The sequence below is a fragment of the Cebus imitator genome, unplaced genomic scaffold (assembly GCF_001604975.1).
Source record: "Cebus imitator isolate Cc_AM_T3 unplaced genomic scaffold, Cebus_imitator-1.0 Scaffold241, whole genome shotgun sequence".
Classification (NCBI taxonomy): Eukaryota; Metazoa; Chordata; class Mammalia; order Primates; family Cebidae; genus Cebus; species Cebus imitator.
The window spans coordinates 1385557-1400573 of record NW_016107556.1 but is presented as its reverse complement, the minus strand read 5'-3'; the positions used below and the strand labels follow the sequence as shown (position 1 = coordinate 1400573).

At 33.7% G+C, this 15017-nt stretch overlaps 1 protein-coding gene across 3 annotated transcripts in view; it reads left to right on the top strand.

The window, feature by feature from the left end:
• Nucleotides 1-15017, top strand: part of DEUP1 (deuterosome assembly protein 1) — a 93671-nt gene that overhangs the window by 51847 nt on the left and 26807 nt on the right. For all 3 annotated transcript variants that reach the window (XM_037727840.1, XM_017498429.2, XM_017498430.2), the window contains 2 exons: nt 8229-8374; nt 11795-11900. In XM_037727840.1, the coding sequence (XP_037583768.1) occupies nt 8229-8374; nt 11795-11900 (252 nt within the window). The remainder of the gene's footprint in view (nt 1-8228; nt 8375-11794; nt 11901-15017) is intronic.

Genomic DNA, 15017 nt, shown 5'->3' with positions numbered 1-15017 from the left:
TTCTGCTCTGATCTTTGTTATGTCCTTTCATATATATATATATATATATATATATAACGCAACTATATATATGTGTATATATATATATATACACATATATATGCATATATATATACATATATATACACACATATATATACATATATATACATACATATGTACATATATATACATATATATAGGCATATATATATAGTTATGTTTTAGGTTTTGGGGTACATGTGAAGAACATGCAAGATTGTTCTTTTGTTGGGTTTGGGTTTGGTTTGTTCTTGTTTCTCTGGTTCCTTGAAGCATAACCTTAGACTGGCTATTGGTACTCTTTGAGGCTTTTTGATATAGGCATTCAATGCTATGAATTTTCCTTTTAGCACCACTTTTGCTGTATCCCAGAGGTTTTAATAGGTTGTGTCACTATTATCATTCAGTTCACAGAATTTTTAAATTTCCATCTTGATGTCATTGTTGACCCAAAGATCATTCAGGAACAGGTTATTTAATTTCCATGTATTTACATGATTTTGAGAGCTCCTTTTGGAGTTGATTTCCAATTTTATCCCACTGTGGTCTAAGAAAATACTTGCTATAATTTCAGTTTTCTTAAATTTGTGGAGACTTGTTTTATGGCCTATCATATGGTCTTTCTTGTAGAATGTTCCATGTGCTGATGAATAGAATACATATTCTGCAGTTGTTGGGTAGACTGTTCTGTAAATATCTGTTAGATCCATTTGTTCTCGGGTATCATTTAAGTTCATTGTTTAGATAACCTTTGTTGACTTTCTGTCTTGATGACCTGTCTAGTGCTGTCAGTGGAGTATTGAAGTCCCCCACTATTATTGTGTTGCTGTCTATCTCACTCCTTAGGTCTAGTGGTAACTGTTTTGTAAATTTAGGAGCTCCAGTGTTAGATGCATATATATTTAGGATTGTGATATTTTCCTGTTGGACTAGCCCTTTTATAATTATATCATGTCACTCTTTGCCTTTCTTAACTGTTGTTGCTTTAAAGTCTGTTTTATCTGATATAAGAATAGCTGCTCCTGCTTGCTTTTGGTGTCCATTTGCATGTAATATCTTTTTCTGCCCCTTTACCTTAAGTTTGTGTGAGTCCTTATGTGTTAGGTGAGTCTCTTGAAGACAGCAGGTACTTGGTTGATAAATTCTTATCCATTTTGCCATTCTCTGTCTTTTAAGTGGAGCATTTAGGCCATTTACATTCAACATCAGTATGAGAAGTGAGGTACTATTATATTCATCATGCTAGTTGTTGCCTGAATATTTGGTTTTTTTTTTTTTTTCGTTGTGTTACTGTTTTATAGGTCCTGTGAGATTTATGCTTCAAGGATGTTGTATTTTGGTGTATCTTGAGGATTTCCTTCAAGATTTGGAGCTCCTTTAGCATTCTTGTAATGCTGGCTTGGTAGTGGGGAATTCTCTCAGCATGCGCTTGTCTAAAAAAGACTGTATCTTTCCTTCATTTATGAAGCTGAGTTTCACTGGATACGACATTCTTGGCTGATAATTGTTTTGTTTAAGGAGGCTAAAGATAGGATTCAAATCCCTTTTAGTTTGTAGGATTTCTGCTGAGAAATCTGCTGTTAATCTGATAGGTTTTCCTTTATAGGTTACCTGATGCTTTTGCCTCACATCTCTTTAGATTATTTCCTATATCTTGACTGTAGATAACCTAATTACTGTGTGCATAGGCAATGATCTTTTTGTGGTGAATTTCCCAGGTGTTCTTTGAGCTTCTTGTATTTGGATGTCTAGATCTCTAGCAAGGCCAGGGAAGTTTTCCACAATTATTCCCTCAAATATGTTTCCAACATTTAGAGTTCTCTTCTTCCTCAGGAACACTAATTATTCTTAGTTTTGGTTGTTTAACATAAACCCAAATTTCTTGGAGGCTTTGTTCATTTTTTTTTAATTCGTTTTTATTTGTCTTGGTCAGATTGGGTTAATTTGAAAGCCTGTTTTCAAGCTCTGAAGTTCTTTCTTCTGCTTCCCCTATTCTATTACTGAGACTTTCCAGTGTATTTTGCATTTCTCTAAGTGTGTCCTTTATTTCCAGAAGTTGTAATTGTTTTCTATTTATGATATGTCTCTGGAGATTTTTCTATCCGTGTCCTGTATCATTTTTGTGATTTCTTAAAGTTGGTATTTACCTTTCTCTGGTGCCTCCTTTAGTAGGCTAATAATTGACCTTCGGAATTCTTTTTCTGGCAATTCAGAGATTTCTTCTTGGTTTGGATCTATTGCTGGTGAGCTAGTATGATCTTTTGGGGGTGTGAAAGAACCTTGTTTTGTCATATTACCAGAATTGTTTTTCTGGTTCTTTCTCATTTGAGTAGACTATGTCAGATGGAAGATCTAGGGCTCAAGGGCTGTTGTTCAGATTCTTTTGTCCCATGGGTGCTCCCTTGATGTGGTATTCTCCCCCTTTCCCTAAGGATGGATTCTCTTGGCTTTCCTGGTGCGTTCCTACAGTAGTTCCTGGAATGAAAGTTCATGATCTGTGTCTCCAGACACTGCTGTGTCTGTCTGAGTGGGAGCTACACGTTAGTCATGTCTCCTATCTGCCATTTTTCCCTGCCTGTCCCTTCTTTACACCTTTTTGGCTTTGGTCCCGTCCCTAGAAATCAATTCTCTGCTCAGGCTTATTCTCCTGTTTAGTTTGCCTGAAACATATTTCACTAGTAGGCCCAGTTATCAAGTCTGGTTCCACCTGTCGGTGAGGTTCACCTTCTTCACTAACATCAGTTCCTTTTAATATCCCCAAAATAATTGTATTTTGGCCTATTTACAGGATCCAAGAGCATCCTCTTTTTCAGGCTGAGCATCAGCTTTTGTCTTTGACTTACTTGTGGGATAGGAGTGGCTACTTTATACCTGTATTCTTTGTGGAAAATAAGATACTCTGTTACCCTTTCTAGGCAGTATGACTGACTTTCTTTATAATGCTTCCCTTGATGAACTCCACCTTTCTCCTCCTCAGAACTTTACTGTTTATATTTTTCCAGGAAATAGAATGGACAATCTTGTAAAAGAAAAAATGTTTCAAACAGGGAAAGAATGTACATTGAGGAACATTATTATAGTATTCCTAGCTAGAATCACCATCTCTAATCTCCCTCCAAATGCCTTAAGCCTATGCTTCTCACACTTATCACAATGAAACACTCCTGGTGGCAAGGAGAGGGAGAGTGCATGCAACTTGAGAGTGAATGTGTATCAGGAAGTAAGAAGAATCAAAGCAGCTGCTGGCCAAGGTCACCCTATCACTTACTGATATCATTTAATTAACTTACTTTTCTGACCTAAGTTCAACAGGATGTAACTAACCACACCTTTTCCCTACTCATCAAAGATTTCTACAAACTTCTATGGGCTTACATGCACACCTGAGAAGGCTCTGTGGGTTGCCTGGGCTAAGGAAAATCCATGTTACCTATTTTTATTTTTCCTCATGGTATTTATGTATTAATGTACTTAGTAATTTATAATGTTCCTATATACAACGAACAAAATTAAAATCCAGCTATTCCTAGCAGTCAATATAATTGTGAAGTCATTTTACTGATATTTATACTAAAGCTTGCAAAACAGCAGTATTCACTGCCTAATTTTTATGACTTTCGTTTAAATTAGTGCCTCTCTACTGGGGTGATTTATCCTCCCATGTGACATTTGGCAATGCCTGGACACATTTTTGGTTACCACAACAAGGAAAGGAGTGTGACAAGCATATAGTGGGTAGAGGTCAGAGATACTGTTAAACACCCTACAGTGCACAAGACAACCCTACAACAAAGAATTGCCCAGTCCCAAATACCAATAGTGCTAAGATTGACAAACCTTTTTAAAATTTTGAAATAAGTTATTTTTCTCATATTTCTCACTAGTAATTCTCTAACTTCATTTTGTGATGTTTTCCATAGCCAATATCAACTTTAAATGTGACTGATGTTATACTGATTTCTATGAGGAAGTTTACCAAAATTATTTTTTTATAAAATTTTGTTCATTTAAAAAATGATTTAGTTATCCTTGGATCTAGGAACATTATTACATTTAAACTAAGAATCTCCATTTTATATTTTATAAAAGAATCATATGTATTAAAAATCAAACTAAATTATCCTGGACCATGTTTTATGAAAAACAAAATCTGTTATGAACTACTAAAGACTTTGAAATGTAATTTGGTTCAAAAAGTTTAAGATGTCTAAGATTTTTACTCTCAGGAAAACACTAAGTATTTTTCATCCATTTAGGAAAAAAATTCTGAATATATTGCATTAATTTAGCTTTTCCTCTGTTTCATTCCACGTTTTACTGATGTTTCATTCTTTTCTTTAGGATAAATCTAAATGAAAATATATCAATTATTTATATTTGGTAGTTGATTTGAAGGTTTAGAATCACTGCTCCTTTCAAACCATTAGGCAAAATTCTAACTAAGCAGATGGGCTTTAAACATGTTTTACAAAATTTATATTTTACCAAGTAGGAATAATTAGAGCGTAACTAATACTATAACCAATATATGTATTTGGAAAGAAGTTTCTCTTCTCTTTTCATAAAACTGTCATGACAGAGAGTTCCACATCATACACATAAATGCAAAAAGACAACCATTTCCATCTGAATTATTGTCATTTCTTGTATGTAAAATTATCTTTGTTTATAGCACACTTTAATGTCAGATGCATCTCAATTTTCACATGAATCACAACTCATTTGTCTTTCCACAACCTTGAAATGTGTCAGTTTACATATTAATTTCATTGCATATATTTATTCATTATGCTACACTCTTCACATTTTTTAAATGTGCAGTATTTCCCATTGGAAGTTAATGACAAAAATAGATTTCTCAGCATTTTTCTAATATCTATGACCAAAAAGTTAACCTTTTTTGTTTCCTTGTTAATTTGTCATTAAGGTGCTAGAGCAACACTGTTCAATAGTAATATAATACAAGCCACAAATATAATTTAAATTTCCCTACTAGCCATATGAAGTCAAGAAAAATGAGTGAAACTAACATATCATAGCAATATATTTTATTCAACCCACTATATATCCAAAATATTATCATTCTAAAATGTAATCAACATATAAAAAATTATTGAGATTTTTACTTTTTTTCATACTAAGTCTTCAAAATGTGCTTTGTATTTTATACTTACAACATATCTCAATTTACATGCTAAGCATTCATCGTAAGTACCTGATCTGTATTTAGATCCCATAAAATTTTACAGTTAAAGTTGATTTACATAAGTTGTTCCAAAGGAACTTGAAAATGTTCCAGTAACTGAATCAAGTGCCAAAGAATCATTTTCCTCAATATTTGCACCCACATTCACAAATAATTGATTTGACTTTCGTGCAGAAGCATACCAATTTTAAAACTGCATCTCAGTTAAATCAATTCACTAATTGTTGTGTTAATTCAGTATTAACCTTGAATTCAAGGTCAAAAACAATTTTAGATTTATCAATATCAACAAAGCCTTCAAATTTTTCTTGTATTTTTGCAGCCAATTTCCATGCTGTCATTTATAAGTAAAATACTTTGCATATTCATTCACATGTCAAATCATTATTACTGATTTGTATTATGAAAAGTTTGAATTTTAACATATATGCTTGTACCTGTGTAGTTAGGTCATAAATAAGCTTTCTTCCCAAGATGTCTCCAAATTTCACTCTTACAGATATTAATTTCTAATAACAGTAAATGAATATACTGTATTATTACCACATTTTACAGAGTTTCAGCTAACCCTAGCCTGTGGCAACACTACATTTTATAGGCCTAAGATTAGAGCTTTTTGTGCACTCCCCTTCCCCAACTGAAAGCAGCCACATTTTTTTACATGCAACTTCATATTTGACTGCTTCTGGTGGCAAATTTGCAAACCAAGGAGCCTACATAGTGCCTTCTTCAATTGGGCAAAGTTATGGGCAACATTCACATTAAGTCAATTTGTCTTTCTGATTGGTAATCTATTGTTTTGCATTTCTTTTATTTTTGAAACGTTTACTCTTACCTGAGAAATCTCCACTGTTCAAAACAGAGGCTTTATCCAAACAAGTCTATTAAATCACCAATTTGAATCTGTTTTTATATTTCTTGCCAAGGTGGCCAGGAAGTTCTGGGGCTAAATTAATGCTACTAGGCCCCTCGCTAAACACAGGCCTTCTGGAAAACAGCATATATTTAAGTCTTGGTAAAAATATATTATCTGGGAACTCATTATATTCTATACCTTCTATACAATTACTCTTCCAGGCTTTGTAAACTTTTGGATAAGAATAAATAAGAAAACACAGGTCGATATAAGAGCTTATACATTAATTTTCATAGCAGCATTATTCATAGTAGTCAAAAAAGTAGAAACAACCCAAATGTCCATCAACTGATAAACAAAATGTGGTATATCCACATAGTGGAACATTATTGAGCCATAAACAGGAATGAACCACTGATACACACTACAACATGAATGAACCTTGAAATCATTATGCCACTTGAAAGAAGCCAGTCACAAAAGGCCACAGAGTGTATGATACCATTTGTATAAAAGATCTAGAATAAACAATTCCATAGAGATAGAACATAGATTAGTGGTTGCCAGGAGCTGAAGGAAGGGGAAAATGGGGAGTGACTATTAATGAGTATGAGGTTTCCTTTGGGGATGATGAAAATGCTGTGGAATCAAGTAGTGGTGATGTTCAACTTTATGACTAAATGAAAAGCTGCCAGATTGTACACATTAAATGGGTGAATTTATGGTATGTGGATTATATTTCAATGAATATTATTAATAATTCAACATCATTGATTATATTTCAATGAATATTTCAATGAATATTAAGTATATCTATATATTAAGAATTATTGATCAAATTTTTTTAATATAGTATTTTCTATAGCCTTTACTATCAGAGAATATTCTTGCCCCCAGAACCTCTCACCCTGTCTTTATCAATACACTAGAGGTCTGTTTAACTTACTTTGAGTGGAAGGAATTATTTTTGCATCCTAAATGTTATAACTGGACTAGAAGTCAAAAGGTAGATTTTTCTTTTCCAAAATCTACTATTTATGAGTTGTGTAACTTTGGATCAAGTCAGGTGCTCAATTTCCTCATCCGTAAAAATGGCAATGTATTTGATGATGTAAGTCAGGCACTTTTTAAAAACATTAATTTCCTTGTATACTTGAATGGAAGGAACCTGATGATACTGAAGGACTCTTCCATTCCTCTCTCCTAGAGAACAGCCAAGTACTGCTGCAGAAAATCACTCAACAGGCCATCGTCCCCAACTTCTAATGGGCACTCAACACTGCCCAGCAATCCAGCTTCACCACTCTCAAAAATCACTCCTATACCCTGCACCTCTCCTTCTACTATTAGTATGTGATGTTGCTTTTTACTTCACAGAGAAAATAGAAACTAAGGGATATCCAGTCTCTTAATATCCCCTTATCTAAATGCATAAACGTGTCTGCATTCCATCTTCCTTCCTTCCTTCCTTTTACAGAGATGAGGGCCTTACTTTTGCTTTAGGCAATTCTCCCAGTGTGCTTTGAGGCTCATCCTATCCACCTTCTTAGGAAGCTGACACCACTCCTTTTACCTCTCCTCTCTTCTAATGGGTTCTTCCCAACAACTGCTAACCTAGTTCAAGCTTTTCTTATTAACAAAATAAAACATAGAGGATTGCTAGTATTTCCTTTTACTGACTAAAGTATAGCTGCCATTGGGCAAGGGTTGAATCAGTTTATAATTCATTTTGTTGGCCAGTTTTGCTATTAGGTTATTCTTGATTATCTTTTTACAATTTGAAAGTACTTGTATTAATTAAAATTTTATGCATTGTATTTTATTCATACTTTTATGTTTCATTCTTTCAAATTCACATTCAGTGTGATATTTATGTGATGATTTGATTATTTTTTGTCTTTGTTACTAGACTGTAAGTTCACTGAGAACAGGTTCTGTGTCTGTATCCCCGGAGCACATAATAAAAACTCAGTAAATATTTGTTAGAAAAAATGATAGAAGGAATGGAATTCTATGAGACAGAACAAGCAAAGGACTAAATATTAGTTTGTTTAGACTGCTTTATAGATGTTAAATATTGTTAAATGCATTATACATTATGATATCAAAAAATGAACATTGAAATTTTTTGATGTTTTTATTCAGGCCATGGAAGCAGGTCTCTCAGAGGTGAAAAGTGAGTTACAGTCACGTGATGATCTCTTGAGAATTATAGAAATGGAACGATTGCAATTACACATAGAATTATTAAAAATAGGAGAGTGCCAAAATGCTCAAGGAAATAAAACAAGGTATAATCTTAATATTTGACAATCTGAGAGAACTGTTCAAAACATGATGTTTGAGTGTTTTATTTAAGAGTTTTATGTTTGAAATGGGAATAAGCCTATTTTGTATTAACATGTTAATTAATGGGTAATATTAAATATTAAAAATAAAATTCATAGTTATTTTTCTTCAAAATTAGCATCTTCACTTACCTAGAAAATTATATCATATTCTAATTTATGAATACTTCTGACACACTGGGTCAGACATGGTGGCTCCCAGCACTTTGGAAGCCTGAGGTGGGAGGATCACTTGAGCCCAGGATTGAGACAAGCCTAGGCAACATAGTAAGACCATGACTCTTCAAAAAAATTTTTTTAATTACCTGGGCATGGGGGCGCACACCTGTAGTCCCATCTACTTGAGAGGTGAGCTAGGAAGGTCGCTTGAGCCTGGGAGGTCAAGACCAGTGAGCTGTGATCATGCCACTGTACTCCAGCCCGGACAATAGAGTGAGATCCTGTCTCAAAAAAAAAAAAAAATACAAAAATAGTATAGAGCTGATATTCAATTATGTAAACTCAGAGAAATAAGATTTATTCCATATTTTTAAATGCTTTTCTTTTGATTGCCTATACCTGATGTCAACTTTTTCACTGGTATGTATTGTATTTATTTTGGCCACCACATTCGCCATCTTGTCAGTTCCACTGAGAGTTCTTCTTAAAACAGATTTTTTTTTCGCTTTTAAAATCAGACAGATACTGTATACTCCATAAACAAAGGAAATGGGAGTGCTGAGGATTGTTAAATGTTTATGCTTGTGAATAGACAGTTTGCTTTAATAGTTCACTGATGCTCTTATTCTCATAAAACTTGAATCTTTCTCAAAATCAGAAAGCTAATGCCAGATCAATGATAGGATTTTAAAAACTGAATAGCCAGATGGTGAGGGATGCTTTATTGAAAAACTGTTATACTGTATTAAAGGCAATAATTATTTCTTCAAAGTTGTGAGACCTGCTAGCATTGCTTCGAGGTCTATGCTTAATAACAAATGGCAAGTTAAGATCCCTAAAATGGCCTGATTCTGTGTCTCACCAAGGATGGTGGCAGAATGCAATTAGCCAGTCTGATTAGCGAATGCTCTGTATACAAGATGTATACCATCATCACTGATTATTAATAAACCTGTTAGATATTTATTACATGTAATGCTGTTCCAGTCTAGTGAGTAATGTCTTCACACAAAGAAAAGAATATATCCCTAAAAACATAAGACATTTCACAGAAGAGCACACCAATCAACCCATGTCTAGCTCTGGCTTTATGAAGAGCATTGTAGGTACTTTTTATGGTTCTCTTAAAGCCCATGCTAAATTCTAAATAGTGCTAACTGCCCTTCAGTACACTTTTTAATCTAAAATATTACACTTATTTATATATTTGGCCAATACACACTCTTTTGTTCTGCCTGTTTACCATCCTCTGTTTAACTTGGCATTTATTTTGGTCTCCAAACTACATCTTTCTTATTTGAAGGGATTCCTTAGTTCTAGAATTCTGAGATTTGATGAAAAGGTATAAGTTTAACTTTTCACAGCTTCCATTGTATTTTAGACTTTTCAGCCTTCATCTTTTCCACTGAAAGCGTCTTTTTTTCTTTTAGTTTGTTCTCATATGAATGTTGTTCTATCAGCTTTATTGTTTTGGTTTATTTCATTTAGACTGTTGCTTCTTTGTAGTTGTATCAAAGTGAATCACCCCAGACTACTGATAATGGATGCATAGAAGTTTTATAGAAGTAGCATGGTAATGTTCTTATTCATTTTCAGAAACTTTCTCAATAATACTAAGATTTTGTTAGCTTTTTCTATTTTTTTTAGTTTTAGAAGTGTCCTGGGTTGATATGTTCTGAGAGTTATTAAAACTAATTTCATAACCTTTTGCCTAACCTATTTTCATAACCTATGACAAATAATAGTTCCCTCATATAGGTACATTAGTATTTTATATTATCATGATTTATTCTATGCACTTATCCACATTAGAGTTTGACATTTGTTTCATACCCTCACTAAACTTTGCAAGATCACCATGAAGTTTTTAGCATTCAGTTCAGCATTTTACTTCCTGAAATTGCTTAGGAAGGATTAAGAAATAGGCAATTTTTTCCACTCATTTCAAATCATAGGAAATAATGAAAACTCAAGACTCATCCTGAAATATTTTAGGAGAATATTGGATAAAATGGAAAATGCTCACGATATATTACTAAGTGGGAGACTGAAATATGTATATAGTATATTCCAATTATATGGGAGGTGTATATTTCTTTACACATATATATGCATAGGAAAAATAAATTTACTGAACATAAAAATGCTAAACATGGCTTTCCCTGAATGTTAACATTACAGCAGTATATTATACTCTGATATGCTTTGTTTTCCATAGTTAAGATATATGTTTGATAATCACGAAAAAATCAATCTAGCCTAGATACATGTAGCTCAAGGATATCACTACCAAATTATACCTTATATAGTGGCTCCTCTATTTTCAATCTCTCAATTAGTAATTTCTTTATCATTATTCAGATTTGGGTTTTTTATTTGTATGGTTGAAATTTCTGAACGTGTGGAATCTTCTCAAAACTTCTCTGGAAATCTAAAATTGTACTCACAAGTGGGTATGTTCCCCAAAACAACAGACTCCTCCGGAATAGTCAAGCCTGACTTCCAGTAGAAAGCATGCTGCTTCCCCACCTGGTTATCTTTATTTTTGTGTTTCTGTGATTTTTATTTCACCAGTTTGTCTCATATGAAAGAGAACATTACCTGCTTAGACATCTTCATACCCGCTGTGGCTATTATACTCTTTCTACTAGTTTCTGTTTTTCCCCCTCTAGTATTTATCTGTGGTTGCAATTCCACTTTATAAATTGAGCCGCCAAAGAACAGATGTATTTGAGTACTTTCTGGTTAGACTATCAGAGTTAATCATATTTTATATCTTTTATAGAACAGTTGCTCCCCTTAGACTTCTCATGACATAGTTCCTTTCGACAATACATTAGCAGGTTGGGTGTGTTTCCTTTTTTAAAATGAGTTACCAAGCTATTTTATTATAGGAAACGGTCTTTTCTTTTCATCCCAAAGTCTTATCTATATATGCAGTCCCAGTATTCTGCCAATTTTTAATGTATAATTGAAATTCCATATTAATTGCTTCTTTTTTTCCATTAAAACCATTTGTACTTAAATATGTCAATACTTACAGGATCTGAATGTATTAGAACTTGCAATTTCTGTAAGTAAAAATGTTTCTAACAAAGTGATGATCTATCTCTGCAGCCCTTAATGGTCTAAATTAACAATATAATCATAAAAATTTATCAAGTCAAGCTTAATTTTAATTATTATTTTACATTTAATTTGTAGACTTGAATCATCTTATTCGCCTTCTATTAAAGAACCAGAAAGGAAAAGAAAAGAGCTGTTTTCAGTGATGCAGGATGAACCAAATCATGAAAAAGAATTGAACAAGGTATGGAAAATAATGAGCTCCATTCTTTCAGGTAGATGTGAACTCTATATACAAAGGGAGTAAAAAAAATCTTTGTTCTCACTTTCTTTGTTTTCCTTCTGTATTTTTTCATAAGGTGATAATCTACCAAGCTGCTAATTCCAACATTTCTCTGTGTGAGACTACAAAAAACACAAACCTTAAGTTATTGCTTTGCTACTGGGAGACTGCCCATGAAACGTGGAGGGCGGAGGGCGGGAGGATCCATGATAGGTGGCTTATTTCAAGAAAGTTGAGAGCACAGACTCTGGTGCTCAACCATACACATAAGCTTGGAGAAGTTTCCGGTGCAAGTTACCCAAGCCGCATTTCTAAGATGGGGATAATTGGTACCTACCTCATAAGTTTATGATGAGGATTAAGTGAGTTAATAATAGCTGTTACTTAAATAGCAGTTACCGTGTACCAGGAAATGTGCACCCACGTTTTGTCATTGAGCACCTAACATGTACCAAGAACTCTGCTGGAGCTAGAAGTACAAGGATGAGTAAGTTCTGGGTGCTGTCCTTACTCTCCTACAAAGAGTATTATTCTCTCCTCCCTCTAATACATTCCAGTAATGGACTTCTTTCTATGAACTTATCATAACTACTATCCACCTCTCTGGTCTTTAGGTTTGAGGATCAGGCAGAATATTTAATGCTATAAAATCTAAACAATTAAAAGTTAAATAAACCTGAGTGTGGCTTTGAATTATCAATGAGTGCACTGCATAGTGCTTGACACACAGTAAATGAAAATAAATACTTAGAGAATTAGTTAATGTTAAGGCTAAACTTTCCCATAAATATACAGGGTTATAAATTCAGTTGTTGTTTGTACAGATTTAACAAACATTTATTGAGTATCTAGGAGAACTATAGCTATTCTGCTAATTTCTATAGGAAATACAATCATATGAAAGACATGTACTGTCTGCCAAAGAGTTGACTGTAAGAGAACTAATAGAGGTTAAGCATAGAAAAGTTGTTATGAATCAATGATCATTTTTTATATATTTTGAACTCTTTAATGCCATATAATCTCACAAAACTTATTTTACTGATTTAAAAATATAACTTTAAAAAACTCTTTTCTACTGGTGTCCCTGGTGAATGATAAAAGATTGTTAAAGCCACCTAAAGTATAGTTACATGATTCTTAACCTCAAAGATTTAGATAAAGTAATAAAAATTTGAGTAATATAAATAATCTACGGATTTTGCACAGTTTTGACATAGTGGTACAGAATATGAGGCACAAATTTCTTTATAGGCAAAAAACAGTAACAAATGAATTTTATATAATTAGCTTCCAAGAATTGTTTCTGGAGAGCATTTTCATTCTCTTGTAATAAAACTAACAAGAGCTATGTATTATGAATCTTGCAATTATATTATTTCTTTTCCTTTTTTCTAACATAAAACTGCTTTAATCATTTATTTTATGATAAAATTCACATTTTCAATAAACCAAAAGTCATTTGGAGCTCAGGTAAATTAGTTTCTTCTTTCACTAAGAAAGAAGCTTTGCAGTATAGTATGTTGTGTTAATATCTAAACACTATGAAAATAATAAAAATAGTTTACTCCTTTATCACAGTAGTATATTCATTTTTTTACATTTTAAAAGTTCCAGTTTAAGTGGAACATGTTAAACTATACCATGGGAATGCAATCAGCAAAATCCGTACTAGGACAAACTACACACTGACCCTGTTATTTCATCAAATAAATTGGGAGGAAAAAGCTTGGAGACAGAAAAGATTAATGGAGACTTGTAATATTGTCCTCCAGGTTAGGATATTTGTACTCATGTTTCTTAGTCTCCGCCTCATTCTCTTTCCTGTGAGTCTTTTTTTTTTTTTTTTCATCTATTAAATGATGAGGTTCGATCTTGTGATTTCTAAGGTCATATACAACTGTGAATCTCTAAAAGTGTTGGTAATATGAATAAAATCAGATGAAGTGTTGGTAGCATAAAGCCTGATGGTGGATCACATTTGCCTCTGAACATGTGTACTTTCCATGTAAGTTCACTGCATTCTAGGTGCCATCCCCTACACAGCTTTTTCCAATCTCAGTCAAGGTGGCATCCCCTAAAACCCAGATTTTTCCAATCTCTCTGTATGGATCAACCCCTAAAACGCTGGTTTTTCCAAATGTGAATTACCCTCCACACCTTTCGGGGCTCTTCCCACAGAGGTTGCAGAGCACAATAGTTCACAGATCCTGGAATTAGACTGCCTTTCACAAGAAATGTGATGTGAAAAGTTATACACTTTAATTTTCTAATCTGCTAAATAGAGTAATCTGCAAAAGAGAGAGACGTTGTGGGGATTAAATGAGATAATGCATTTAAAGTACTTAGAACACACAAAAAGAGAGGCTTTAAAAAGATATATACGAACCAGTCCCAATGAATGGATCATATTTAGATCCTAATTCAATTAAATTTAAACAACATTTATTATATTTTTGAGACAACTTTACATTTGAATACTGCCTAGATACTTGATGATGTTCAGGAATTGTTAACTTTTAAAGACATTGTAATATTCTGGCTACATTTAAAAAAAGAGAGCCCTTATTCTTTTAAAGATATATAAAGGTGAAATGAAAAGAAAATCAATTTTTAAAAAGTACCCTGGAAAAAATCTGTTTCTTTTGTGGATAGCCTCTTCTTAACTCTCCAGCCTTATTTCTCAGAGCACACTAAGTCGTAGCCACACCAAACTCCTTTTAGCTCACTGAGTGTGCCATTGCTCTGTCACTCCCATGCTTTCATTCACTGAGCTCATTGCCTGAGAGCAGCTCCTCCTCTTCCTCCTCCCTCTCCCACTCCCCTCTCCCTCCTCTCCCCCTCCTCCTCCCTCCTTCTCCTTCTCCTTCTTTTTCTTCTTCAAGAAAGGATCCCACTGTGTCATTCCGGATGGAATACAGTGGTGCAATCAGGGTCCACTGCAACCTAGACCTCCTAGGCTCAAGGGATCCTCCCACCCCAGTGCCCCTTCCACTTGAGTAACTGATACTGCATGCACATGCCACCACAGCCAGCTAATGTTTTTACATTTTGTATAGCATCTCTATATTCTATTTT